The sequence below is a fragment of the Anthonomus grandis genome, chromosome 12, assembly GCF_022605725.1.
Source record: "Anthonomus grandis grandis chromosome 12, icAntGran1.3, whole genome shotgun sequence".
NCBI lineage: Eukaryota > Metazoa > Arthropoda > Insecta > Coleoptera > Curculionidae > Anthonomus > Anthonomus grandis.
Genome location: NC_065557.1, coordinates 20,777,982 through 20,793,021, shown reverse-complemented (window position 1 = coordinate 20,793,021; position 15,040 = coordinate 20,777,982). Strand labels below are relative to the sequence as shown.

The following is a 15,040-nucleotide window of genomic DNA, read 5'->3' as shown; positions in this document are numbered from 1 at the left end:
AAGTACTCGCACATGAATTTGTTGCAAAAACTTAAATCGTCGAAACCAACAGACTTTCGAAACTACTTAAGAATGGATGAGACTGCATTTACAATACTGCTAAATCTTGTGAGACCCAACATAGAAAAAAAAAACACTTTAATGAGAGAATCAGTTAGCGCAGAAGAAAGATTGGTAGCTACATTACGTTTTTTGGCTACGGGAAGAAGTTATGAAGACCTGAAGTTTAGTACTATAATTTCACCACAACTGTTGGGACAGCTCATTCCAAAAACTTGCCAACAGATCGATGAGAACGATGTGCTAAGGGAAAACTACTTAAAGGTATGTAGGTATTTATTTGCATTATTTTTATTTTTAACATCTGTAACTAAAACAAATTATAAATTATAAACTGGCAACTTCACGTTTAGCTCGAATTGCCTTTGTTGCTGTGTAGAATAAGAAATTCGCCTAGTTCTGTCTCGGGCCCGTAGTTCTCAGATTGCACTTGTGTGTCTGGCATTAGCGAATGAGAGGCTGAGACAGAGTTTGAAGCTGAATTGGAGTACCCGCAATAACCACTGCGTTGTATTTGCGACAACGGTTGCTGCTCAAAACTGGAGGTGGCAGATTCAGTATGAGTGTTATTGGGTTGTCGACTGATGGGCGAATAATTGGGGTATTGATGTGCAGAAGGATATTGATAATTATTGTGCAAATACTGCGGAGGATATTGCCCGGCATATGAAACCCCTGATCCCATAGGTTGAGGGTAATGCATTTATTGCAAAGGCTTTGCTGCCACAGCAGATTGCTCTGTGAGATTTCCTAGTTTGCCGTGAAAAATTACATCTGCAATTAGTTTTTCGGCTATTATTCTTTGCTTTGCATCCATATCCTTTAGTTGTAAGTCGATACTTTGCCCATAAATGCTCAGTTCTCTTCTCTGGGAATCATAACCTTTCAAAAAAGTTGTAGCTACATCTAGAAATTCCAGTTTCTTTTTCTCTGAAGATGTCTTAGGTACTTTAGGCTTGCGTGGTGTAGCTGAACTGCACGATGTTGTAGATTCGGTTGACGGGGTTGCCGGAGACAGTAAATTTATGACTTTTTCGAGTTTTATCGTTTTTAATTAAAGATCTTCTATATGTAGATAAATGAGGATCCGAAGTTAGTAAGAGACTTTTTATAATGTCAGTATTGGCATCTGCTCTTGAAGTTTTACGACTGTTGCCGGATTTTTCGAAATTCCTTATGCCTAGCCTCTAACGCGTCCTCTGAAAGCTGGCCAATAGGTAATTCAAAAAAGTCAATAATGTCGCACGCGTGGACTAAGACTTTATGAACAGAACTAGGCATGTAATACCAGCTATAAAGGCTTAAGTACAAAAGGCGGGCCTCATTAAGCAAAACCCTAAATTTAGTTACGTCAATTTTACGACCAGATGCCAATATTCTTAATATTAAATGAAACTTTTCAATTAAGCCTTTATCAATGCCTGTTATTTCGGCGCTTAAATCAGAATTCTAAAATAACCGCCTGGCAGTATTTCCATCATTTGTGGAGCCATACCCAGGTTTTGGTTTATCTACTATCAGACCCATTTTGCTTTTAAAATTAGCTTGGATAACTTTTTTGGTGTTTTCTATTTTTTTTTAATTTTCGTTGTGGTTTTGAGAGTTCCCGTAATATTTCCATTAGGCTACTTTTCCTGATTTTTTTCTACTCTACTACGTGTTCGATTATATCTTTCCCAAAATTCCTTAAGCTTTAAACAAAAAATATGGCTTTTCTGCTGTATATAGATTTGCTTTAGAATGTCTTCGGAAACCTTTTCTTGAATTAAAAATGACTTAATTTTCAAAAAAAAATTATGTTCCTTTTCGTTTGAAGGGCTTATTAGCCACTTCAAATAGGATCTTTCTTGATATATTGTAGGAAACATCTAAAAAAATTAATTACTAAGAGGGGGGCAAATTGGGGCAAGATTTTAGTGTTTTATAATAAGGTAGAGTAGTGGGGCTATCATATTCCAAAAAATCGTTTGGGGTATTTTTGCACATTTTTTAAAAAACATAATTGAATTTTGTCAAACTATTTTTTTATAATTTTGTAGTATAATAAGTAATGTAAGTTTATTGTTTATTTTTGTGAAGTTTATTTATTTAGCAATAGTATACAAAGTTAACAATGTTATAAACTTATAAATGTTTAACAATTATATAATATATGTAATGTATATCATGTTCTAATATATATAATCTTCCTAATTATTTATATTTTGTTCTTTTCATAACTACCTATTGCCCTAATTCAGCGCACAATGGTAATTTCATACTGTTTGTGCGCCTAACAACGTTTATTAATTACTATTACTGAGGTTTAAATCATTATAAAATATTTACCTAACAAAAATGCAAATTTTAGAAATACTTTACTCACTAAATTTTAATTATTGTAACAAATACTTTTTATATTATAGATTATACTAAAAAGAAACTTACTTAAAATATAGCTATTAATACCAAATATATTTTTTTTATATTAGATAATTAGTTTCATAATTACTATCAAGTATCCATTTACCAATTTTTTTTTTGACATTTTTATATGATTTAGTTTTAAATTCTTGAGGTAGACTATTATAAATTTTTGGACCAGTACAGCAAACATGATTTTGAAAAATTGTAAGTCTAGGATTCTGTAGGCAAACATTATTCTGAGAAGCCAATCTAGTATTGCAACCATGAGATATACTTCTTTTATAAAAATCTGTTTTTAGCATGATTCTTATAACTGACTTAATGAAAAGCTGTTTTATTCAAATTAAAATTCAAATTCAAATTCAAATTCAAATTCAAATATGCTTTATTGTTTGAACAAAAAATTGTTATAAACAAAGCTTTACCTAATCCTAAAGAGACAGAGTTACAAGGTTAAAATTATATTTAAAAATGCAAGTTACAATGACGGATCAAAGTTAAACAGTTAAAATTTACATTTTTTTTTTTTTTGAATTAATAAAATCAACTTTATCTAACTTTTCTTAACTAAGTACAGTGCAACATCTAGGGTTAAAAAAAGAAAAACATTTAAAACAAACAGGTTAGGAAAAGAGCTAGGTCTCCCTTAATTAATTAAAATCTGATTGTCGTTGAAATATTCAGCCACAGAGTAATAAGCTCGACCACTCAGAAATCTCCTCAAGAGAAACCTAAATTTGATGAGAGATTTTGCCTCTCTAATGTCTGCTGGTAGGTGGTTAAAGATTTTTATACCTTCATAAAAAATTGATCTCTTCACCAAGGCAGATGTTGGAATGGGAAGCCGCAAATTATTCCGCTGGCGAGTGACATATCGTGGATTCTGTAGGACAAACCTGTATTGATGGGAGAAAATAAGGCATGCCACCTCCTGTATGTATAGGCAGTAGATTGTAAGAATGCCCTCCCTGATAAAATATGGTCGGCATGATTCCCTAGGTGATATCCCGCATATATAACGCACAGCACGTTTCTGTAGAACAAACAACATCTGTAGAAGATAGTTGCTTGCACTACCCCAGAAGCAGACACCATACCTGAGATGGGACTCAATCAGGGAAAAGTACACGGCTCTCCCAATCCCCATGCCAAGCTCCCGACAGGTCACCCTAACAGCAAAACAACCCGCAGAAACCCTATTGCTGAGACTCCGTATATGGTCCTCAAACTTAAGTTCCTTGTCAATCACCAGACCCAAAAACTTATTGTTAGAATAAGGCGGGACAGGGCAGTTAGCAATAAGAATATTATCAAGACTACGATTATTTGTAAAACAAATTAGTTTGATCTCTGGATTTAATGATAGTAAATTTGCCCTGAACCACTCATATATAAGTTGAAGATCAGCCAACATGGCTATTCTCAAAGAGTCGGTATCATACCCTTGCCAGAGAACGGTGGTGTCGTCAGCAAAGAGCGTGAATTTTCCCTGGATATTAAGTCGGACGAGGTCATTAATATATAGGAGAAAAAGTATTGGTCCCAGTACCGTATGTTTAGCAAATTGCTGTCTTTGTAAACTAGATTTGTAGGGTATCTTTTAGTTTTAAAAAGCATTACCTTAATGATCCATTTCTCTGCTATAATGAGCTTCTCCAAAATAGTCACACCCGCACTCCCCCATGTAATATATACCCTATTACATATATTCCCTATTACATATATATGTAATATATATGGAGGATATATAAGGAATACATACCTGTTAAATTACAATCCATGTTTGGGCACACTACTAATATAAATTGCACTTGCAGAAAACTTATGCTGCACACACAAACATTTGTGTATTTAAAAATAAAAATTCTCGCTCTTATCAGTTTAAAGCGATGCAGTTTTCTGTATGAGCATTGGAATTTAAAATATTTGGCTTTTTTGTAATCTTCAATCATTATACTTGGTAATGGCTTTTCTTGTCTTAAATTGCGTTATTATTTTTGTGACTTTTGACATTGGGGCAAACACTGTGCGTCGTATGACGGGTGCATGAAAAAACACCTTTAGCGGAATGGTCAAAACTGTCAACAGTCAAAAACTTTAAGCTTGTGTTTGTGGTTATTGGAAAATCTTGATTTGTGATTCGGGTTTGGCGTGGTTTGCAAAGGAGGCCGGCTTGCCATTTTTATTTCATGCCATTAAATTCCTTACTGCTATAATTTCTGGTTTTATAGAATTTAGAATTGTATTTCTTATAGCACACTACATAAGTTGCACATTACTTTGATCTGTTTAACGTTGTAAGTACCGTTCTGTGGATAAAAGGTTGGACTGTTGTCTTGTGTTTGTTAAGTATTTTATTATATTTTTTAGAAATGGCTAGAGGTATGAGGGGCAGAGGTGGTATGAACCGAGGTATCGGATCCCGGCCTCCATTTAAGGTAAAGATGTTTTTACCCCGCCATCCATTCGATTTGGCCCTGTGCGAGTCCTCTTTCCCAAGGACAAAACCAGCCCCTGATGAAACCACATTCACACAAGCTCTCCTGAAGAGAAACTCAGATCTCTCACCAACTCCTAATGAACAATCGGCTATTTTAAATTTGGTGACCAAGATACAAACTGTTCTGGATAATTTGGTGGTAGCTCCTGGAACATTTGAGGCTTGTGTAAGTATTTCATTAAATATAAATATTCACAAAATACATTTATTACAGTTTTAGTATCCAGTAGTTAATATTAATATCAAGAACTTAATATAGAATAAAAAATAGTAATACTAAAGAAGGTCTTTTGTCTTAGTCACTTACAAATAAAAATAAAATAATTCATTAGAATCTAAAAAAAAAACATTTACAAGAGGAGTTAAGGTAGCATATCCTATTTCTACAGATAAAATTACGATCTCAGAAGCTAAAGAAATTTAAATATAAATAAATAGTAATTTTATTTCCAGCAGTCATATACTTACAAAAATAAGACAAATTATAATCAGAGTAGCAATTATTAAGTTTTTTATTAGTTTTCGAAGTGTTTCGATTTAGTAATCTGTATAGAGTTAGAAAAAATTATTAAAAATACAACCAATATTATTAAATGTTTTGCATACTATTGAATTGTGAAATTAATAACAATACACATAAAATTGTGTATTGTTATTAATTTCCTGTGATCATCCAAACATACCATCAAATCAATTAGGAAGAATATTTTTTAAATTAAGGGTTTAAAAAACCTTAAACACTAAATATTTCACAATCTTTGCCTTTTTAAATTATTCTAAATTATTAATATTTGCCACCACTACATATTCCAACTACTGACTTTCAAACACTCTGCAGTTTCTAAAGGTAACTCCTAATGTTTGAATAGCAGACAATATTGTATTTAGCAAATTAATATTTATTTATTCATACTAAGGGGTAAGTCTCATTCAAGTATATAAAATTATAATTATATAAACAACACAATAACCAAATGATAAATCTATACAAAATGAAAAATAGATATATGAAAAATATAGGTCTATAGATTAATAATACATCTAATACAAGATACATAGTTACAGACTACCTGTTTAATATGAATATTAAAGTTGTTCATCAAAAGTTACACACTTAGTTGAAACTTAAGATTTTATTGAGTAATTATAGTTTAAGTGTTTTTTTTCAACCCAACACATTTATTGTATCTTTAAAGAAATTTATATCACTATTACCTGGGAAAGTCATAATTTGTTTTGAAGAAGAGCACAATTCTATCAATTCTGGGCAGTTTATTAAACCTTTAGTATTGTTTTGTATTAAACCTTTAGTGTTGTTTGTATTTGTTAGAATGTCTCTATATCAATATAATATTATGTTCTCCATCTGCTAAGAGCATTTCAATTGCAAGAGTGAACTATGTCATCATGCACAAATCATGACATGAATGGATGTACGAATGGATAAGTGACTGAATGCTTTAAATTTTATAAATATTTTAATTGTATACTTAATTAAGTTAGAATTTTTTTTTTACTGAAAAAATCCACACCTCACATAGGTAATAAAAAATGTGTATTGTTGTAACTACATGTTTTATGGATTTAATAAAGGATTTGATTGATATAAATAAAGTAGATGAATAAAGTGGTAAAAACTAGGATGATGGAATTTCTGAAACGGCATAATGTTCTTAACCATCAGCAATTTGGATTCCGGACAAAACTGGGTACATCTGATGCTATTTTCAATTTTTTGGAGAGTCTGTACATGAGGTTGAACGCTGGGGAGAGTGCGGCGGCGGTGTTCTGTGATTTATCTAAGGCGTTTGACTGTGTAGGTCACAGAATACTGCTGCAGAAGCTAGAAACCTATGGATTCAGAGGAGTTGCTCTCGACTGGTTTCGTTCTTACCTATCTGGAAGAACACAAAGGGTATTCTTTGACAATGATATGTCATCCCGTCTGAATATGGACGCTGGTGTACCCCAGGGTTCTGTTCTTGGACCAATATTGTTCCTGCTATATGTCAATGATATCTCTCAAATTCCAATTAGGGGCAAATTTACTATCTTTGCGGATGATACAACATTACTTTGGCATGACACTGACACCAAGAGATTAAGGAATATTGTTGATGAAGATTTAATTCTTGTAAAGTCATGGTGTGAATCTAATAGATTAACTTTTAATATTTCTAAAACTAATATTTTAACTTTTAAATGTAACCTTGGAACTGTCACTTTGCAAAATGAAACAATAAGTCCTTCTGAAACATGCAAATTTTTGGGCCTGACGATTGATAAGCAATTAAAATTTGAAAATCATATCTCCTCTTTATTAGGGAAGTTATCATCCAACTGTTATGCTATTAGAGTAATAACACATTCTCTGGGACTTGATGTGGCCAAAATTGCCTACCATGCTCTTATAGAGTCTTATCTGAGATACGGTATTGTGTTTTGGGGTGTGTGCTCTCAGTATTTGTTCAGCTCTCTATTTATTTTGCAAAAAAATTTATTTTGCCTTTTTGTTTTAGAGACTGTTTGTCTTATCCACAAAAAATATCGCCATCAACTTGGCCCCCCCTCCTCGGGTTACAATCTCCGAACAACCTTCTCTTTACCTCTGCCTATCCCAAAAAGTGAGCAGATTAAGTCCTCTTTTGTATACGGGGGCAGAAGGCTTTTTAACCACCTACCCCTTTATATAAGGCTAATAAATTGTGAAAAACGTTTTAGGAAAAATATAAAGAAACTCTTGCTTGCTAAAGCATTTTATTCTGTAGACGAGTTTTTAAATACAATCTTTTGACAGTGAAGAATTTTGCGCAGCGTAATGTGAATTCTTACTACCCTTTGTTTGGGTGTGTTCTATATTCTATATTCTATGTATGTAAGAATTGTTAAAATTTTTATATTTTTGTAAAAGATTATGTTGTCAACTATCTTTAAGATTTTATATAATGCTTTGTTAACAACAGATGATGTTATGTAACAATAAAGCTATTTTTGACTTTGACTTTGACTTTGAATACCTAAACTTGCATGCATAGAAATCAGCTCACTGTAAACTTTTGACTTTAAATATATTTTTTTTTAAATTATCCATCAGATCAAAAAAAGAAATATGCTGTTTGAAAGACAATTTAATATCCTTTAATGTGAGTAGAAATTTATCAAGAAGGCTTATCATTTATATGCGTAGCAACCAGTAAACAAATGAACCGTGTTCATGTGGTGATTGTAACGAATATAACAAATTTGTCAAATAATAAAATTATTGCTTTTGCAACTGAAATTTGCATATTATTCGTTTTTCATAACCAACAATAGTGTAAAGAACAATAGTGTTCAAGTGTGTTAATTTAATGCATACTACATCACAAAAAGCCGCCCAAGTTATTGCTTTAATCGAAAATGGACTTAGTCAGCGACCTGTTGCTAGACAATTGAATGCGCGAGTCATGCGCAGCGGTTCGAAGAGTGTGCCAACGTTATGAGGAGCCTGGATCCTTTCATAGGCGACCTGGAACAGGTAGGAAGCGATTTACAACCGCTCGTGATGACCGCTTTATTGTGTCAACAATATTAAGAAATCGTCACCTTAATGCCGTTCAAGTGCAACGACAGCTCCGTGAGGTGCGAGGAGTGCCTATTAGTCAGTGGACAGTGAGACAAAGACTGCAGGAAAATAACCTGACCCCTAAAACACCTGCGGTCAATTGGTCCAAAACTAACTCCAGCTCATCGGCAAGCACGCCTGCGTTTTGCAAGGGATCATCTGAATTGGACGTTGGAACAATGGGGATCTGTTCTGTTCTCAGATGAGTCCAGAATATGCCTCCATGGTAGCGACCGAAGAAAAAAAGTGTACCGAAGACCAAGAGAGCGATTTGCAGATTGCTGCTTTGAAGAGCGAAGTGCTTATGGAGGTGGTTCCTGCATGATCTGGGGTGCAATTTCTATAGAAGCACGAACCGACCTTCAGTTCATTCGTAGGGGCGACCGTGTTCACGGAAGAAGAGGTTTAACGGCTGCTAGGTATATCGAGGAGATTTTAGCAATTCATGTGGTACCTTTTGTCGACTACATTGGAGATGAATTTACCTTTATGCATGACAACGCAAGGCCGCACACCGCAAGAATCGTGCAAGATTACATTGCAGAAGTCGGTTTTCGGGTTATGGAGTGGCCAGCATACAGTCCTGACCTAAATCCGATCGAACATTTATGGGATGAGCTAAAATGAAGAATTCGAGCTAGACTTCGTACCCCAAACTCGATCACAGAGCTTATTGTTGCAGTAGAAGAAGAGTGGCTAAACATCCCACAAGAAACAATAGCAAACTTGATTAAATCTATGCCTAATCGTATGTGAGATGTTATTAGGGCAAGAGGAGGTCATACCCATTATTAAAAAATTAAGTGTTAAGTTTTAAATTGTCAATAACCCTATTTATGTTAATAATAAAAAAGCCTAATTTTCTTAATGCATTAATTTCACTATGTTAAAGATAGGATGTTCAAATAAGTTTTCATAAATATATACTCATATTAAAGGATATTAAATTGTCTTTCAAACAGCATATTTCTTTTTTTGATCTGATGCGTAATTTTTTAAAAAAATATATTTAAAGTCAAAAGTTTACAGTGGGCCGATTTCTATGCACGCAAGTGTATTATGAAAATCATTGAGATCAATGTCCTCACTTTGCATTCTCATTTTAATAGTAACAAAATATCTAATAAACCCTTATAATACTTATAATATATTATATAATATTCCAACACTAATTTTCTGATAAATATATTTTTAAAGCAAATTATTTTATTAAACTCTTACACATTTCTTATAAAGCCCAATAGATTCAATGTTTTTTTAGTTATTTGATTTATATAAAATCATACGCATATGAAAGAGGCTTGGAATATTTTATGCAAACATACATTAATGTAAAAACTACATTTTTTGTTGCTGTTTTATATTTGCTTGATAAATCTGAAACCATTGCACAGTTCCCCAAATATGTCTTGAACTTTTTTAAGAGCAGAGTGTGGTTAATGTGTTTACTATTGATTCAAACTGTTCATAAACATAGGAATGTGACATTTTAAACAAAGTGAGAAACATATTATTATTTAGTTTTATGATTCAAGGTGTTTAAAGGAAATATCTGTGTTTATACTAGTATCCTTTCAGGTCTCTATCCCCTTAAAATATCTACATAAAATAATCTTGAACTTAATATTAAATAGTCCTATGGTTGGAACCCTTGGTGTGACACTCAAATCACAAAACAGTTTTACCACTAACCAAAACTCTTTATTTTATTCTCGACACATGTTTTTCTAATGATGTTAGTATTTTTAGGAGAAGATTAAAACAAAACTAAAACTTCTCCAAAAGTGGCGTTATATACTAAAGATGTAACTAATACAATGAAAAAACCAATGAAGTATTGCTGAATATAGTTTAAACTTTACTAAACACTAGTTATACACTCAACAACATGGGATTGAGCCTTTATTCCTATTAAGAATTGTTTTTTGATTTTTGAATATTGCTAAAGTTTCATATGCATCTAACTTAGATCTTATTAACTGGTTTCAGTAATTTTGAGTTGTCTGTTCCTAAAGTCGCCAAAATTTAAATTTAAACATGTTTAAACAAATTTTATTTTTTAATAATAAAAGTTTGCATATTTTTATCTTTTTGAATCTTTAAGAGTTTTAAACTTATGTCTTTTCAATTTCAGCTTATCATCATAACCATTGACCCTAATAATTGTTACTTTTTCTTCATTAAATCTTAGTATTTAGAAGAAATGAGACCAAATGATGTACCAAAAAATATATGGCTTTTGAAATAACTTGTTGACTGAAAAATATTCATAAGGTTATTCTAATATCTCAAATTGCTTTACCAAAAACTTTGAAATGTTGTAAGTTGGGGTTCTTATAGTGGAGACAATTGGTCTCATATGGCTAGGTTTATGGATTTTTGGTAAGCAATATAATTTTGGAATTGTTGGATTTGAAAGTTGTAACTTATATCTATCTGAAGAAGAAATAAGGTCCTTGTCATTATTTCACTCTGTATTAACCTACAAAATAATTTTTAATAAAGGGTTCTTAGAAATCTTTTTTATGGGTCATTTCAAACCATTCACTGTACAGAAATACCCTTAAATTATAAAAACTCATATGAATAAACGAAAATGGGTATTACAAGTCAATCAAGCCCATAATTTATTCTTTGACTTTTTTTAAAACCTAAAATCTAAAAAAAACTATAACCTTGTTGAAGTGCATTTTTTTTCATAAGATTGTGCTTCTGCATTTCCTGAATATTCAATCACTTTCCCAAATCTGGTAACATATTATATCTGTCCCATCTTTAAATCAGAAAAGAATATGACTTAAAACTATTATTCAATCTCTATCTTTTCTAACATTTTCAAAATCTTAAAATTTTGGTTAAGAAAGACATAAGAGTCTGCATACCCTTGTTGGTTCAAGGATGTTTAAACATAACTTTTACCTTTGTAGTTTTTTTACATACTTAATAAGGTTTTACAACATACCAAATAAAGATAAAGACACCTAAATAAATACTTCTTAATGGGGTTTTAAACATATAAATATTTCATATTCCCTGGGAGTCTAACTATAAAGATCTGATGGATACCGGCTGATGAAAGGAAAGAAGTTTGCAATAAAACAAGTGCCAAACTATGCAAGTGGCAGAAATTTATAGTGGGTCCTAATGAGGCACACCTAATAATGTTTTTTATTGCTCTATAGATTTCTTAAATGTATAAATGTGTGTGTGTGTGTGTATCAATGTGTATAATGGATAGATATAAATCTCTTATTTTATTAGTATTTTTAAATGTTACATTTTTCGTTGATTGTTACTGTAAAATTCCACACTCACTCATAAAATGAACCTCTATAGAATTGTTTCTTCAATCATATGTGCAATCATGGAAAACAGAACAGATTATATGTAATACAGGATGTTTATTTTAAAAACAAAAACCTATTTGATACTAAATCAAAAAGCATAAAGTCATAATATACCATAATATACATTATACCTTGCCTAACTAGCAAATACAACTTATTTCTGTAATATGTAAGTTTATTCAAAGTAGAATGAAGCAAGAAGTATTAGCATAACTTATATTTTCTAAACTTAATATTATAATGATTTTTTAAAATAAATATTAACATGCCTTACATTTTACCAAAAAAAAATTAAACTTCAATCAGTTTTCACACAAATTAATTTCATTTCCAAATTCAACTTGTAGGATGTATACTATAGCTTATATATAGATCAACTTTTAAAAAAATCAAATTTTTTCTTTTTTTATCTCCTTTTTAAAAATAGAGCAACATAAATTTAAATTATTTCTTTTAAATAAATTTACATTTTATTTATTATATGGTAGCATATCCTTTATTTCAAATAACTGCTTCACACCTTTTTTTCATTGATTTTAATAGCCCATCAATATAGTCCTGAGAAATTGCTTTCCAGATAATTTGAATTTCCTAATGCAATTTGTTCACATTTGATAGATTTTTTTTATGAATTCTATCAATTTCATCCCAGAAATTCTCAATGGGGTTGAGATTTGGGCTTCGGGCTGGAAAAGGCATAACATCAAGTTTATTAACACTTAACCAATTTTTAACTAATTTTGATGTTTGTTTTGGGTCGTTGTCATGTTGAAAAACCCATCTTACGCTCATGTTGTCTTCTGCCCATGGTAGCATATGACTTTCCAATATGTTTTGGTTTACAAAGCGATCCATAACACGTTCGATTTTCACCAATGGACTCATACCACCAAACCCGCCAAAGCAACCCCAAACCATAATACCACCACCACCGTGTTTTACGGTCGCGTATACTTAGGATTAAATCTTTCATTCACCAGTCTCCTAACCCAGCAAATACCATCGGATCTAAATAGTTTAAATCGATTTTCGTCTGAAAATACTACTGTTTTCCATTTTTCGTAAGTGCAGTTAAGATGCTCTCTTGCTAATTGAAGTCTAGACTCTATGTTTTTCTTTGAGATGAACGGCTTCTTTGCAGACTTTCTGCCATGTAAACCAGATTCCTTAAGTCTTCGTTTTATAGTGCTTACTGATATTGAAACAAGTCCTAACTGTTGCTTAACTCGAGAAGCTCTAATAAAGGGATCTTGCACAACCAATCTCTTTATATTTCTATCCACCACACCATCAGTTTTTCTTTTCCTGCCACTCTTTGGAACTCCTTCCAAAGTACCCTGTTTCTTATTTCTATTAAAATAAGAAACAGTTCCAGATATTATGGATTTATTTAAATTTAAGTATTTTGCTATTTTAGATTGCTTGTGTCTATTTCTTATTTTTTCCATAATCTTTTCCTTTATTTGCAGTGACAAATGTACACCCTTGGCATTTTAAGTCTTTATATTATTAAATTCACCATAGATTTTCTGAAGAGTACAAACAGAACTGAACAGAATTTCAAATAAAATTTATTTGCTCTATATATGGGTTGCTTAAAAACCAACAAAATTGTCATCAAAGCCTGGGGTCTCACAAGTTTAACAAAAATATTCTGATCATGGTATTTGTTAAATGCTAAATTTTATTTATGTCTGAATTTCTAAATGTTTTTAAAAAGTTGCTCTACATATGAGTGATAGTGTATGTACCCTAAGGTAGTAAGCCAGCACAACCACACTAAACAGACATATTACATATTACCACAATATGTACTAGTTGTGAATTTAAAAATATTCAGTAATGTCTTTCAATGAGCTTTTCACTGAGAATTTTATCTTTTATTAGTTAGCTTCTAGAGATTTCATTATCTGGGTCATTAACTTAAAAAATATTACTATTATGGGTCTTATCGGCAACCTCAAAACTACTCTAAGTAAGTCTTAAAATTGACCTAGTTTTGGTTTTGTTATAATTGTATCATTAGTATGATCTTAAGGTTCTTTATACACTTGATTAATTTTCTCATTTTTTTCAGCAACTTGATGAAGTGAGACAAGTTGGTTCCTTTAAGAAAGGCACTATGATCACTGGACATAATGTTGCTGACATTGTAGTGATATTAAAAACGTTACCCACTAAAGAAGCCGTTGAAGCTTTGGGTAACAAAGTAAAGGATGATCTAAAGAACCTTATGAAAAACGAAATTGTGCCAAAGGGAGAACAGCTGGTTCACTCTACAAATGAAAAAGGTCTAGAAATTAAAAATTCGTTCGCTACCGTACGAGTTTTGGTCACTACACTTCATCACAACATTCGCAAATTGGATCCCGAGATTCACCTGGATCAAAAGGTAATGTTAAGCCATTTGGCTGCCATTCGCCATAGCCGGTGGTTTGAAGAAAATGCTCACCATTCATCAATTAAAGTTCTCATTCGTTTACTCCGTGATGTGCGAAGTAGATTTGAAGGCTTCGAACCTTTGACACCTTGGATGTTAGACTTACTGGCCCATTTCTCTATTATGCATAACCCAAGCAGACAAGCCCTTCCTATTAATGTCGCATTCCGTCGGGTATTCCAACTTCTTGCAGCTGGACTATTTCTACCTGGTTCCGCCGGTATTACTGATCCATGTGAAGGCGCAAGTATGAGAATCCATACAGTGATGACCTTGGAACAACAAGATATCTGTTGTTTGACTGCACAGACTTTACTAAGAGTCTTATCACATGGTGGTTATAAGCAGATATTGGGAATGGAAGGCAGTAATAATATTGCTAAGGAGATGTCTGTTTGGGATGGTGTTGTTGTATCACCATTGGATAAAGCATATGAAAATCCACCAGAAAAGAAAGAGGGGGAAGACGATGAAGAAATGGAAGAGGTGGAAGGAGATGAGAGTATGGAAACCCAAGAAGCTTAAAAATAACTTTTTTGCAAAGTATTACTTTAGAATTTTCATACGAATAATTTTTTGGTATTGTAATGTAAGGATGATTTGACAGTTTCATTTAATTTCTTATAATTATCAGATTGATAGATTGTGTTTCTTGTGGTATAAATAGATGTTTTAAGCATCAA

At 32.3% G+C, this 15,040-nt stretch overlaps 1 protein-coding gene across 1 annotated transcript; it reads left to right on the top strand.

Moving 5' to 3' along the window:
* Positions 1-4,578: 4,578 nt before the first annotated feature.
* Positions 4,579-15,040, top strand: LOC126743137 (interleukin enhancer-binding factor 2 homolog). The gene is made up of 3 exons (XM_050450110.1): positions 4,579-4,763; positions 4,837-5,132; positions 13,995-15,040. Exons 2-3 carry the CDS (start codon positions 4,839-4,841, stop codon positions 14,880-14,882), a joined length of 1,182 nt encoding a protein of 393 aa, XP_050306067.1. The 5' UTR covers positions 4,579-4,763; positions 4,837-4,838; the 3' UTR covers positions 14,883-15,040.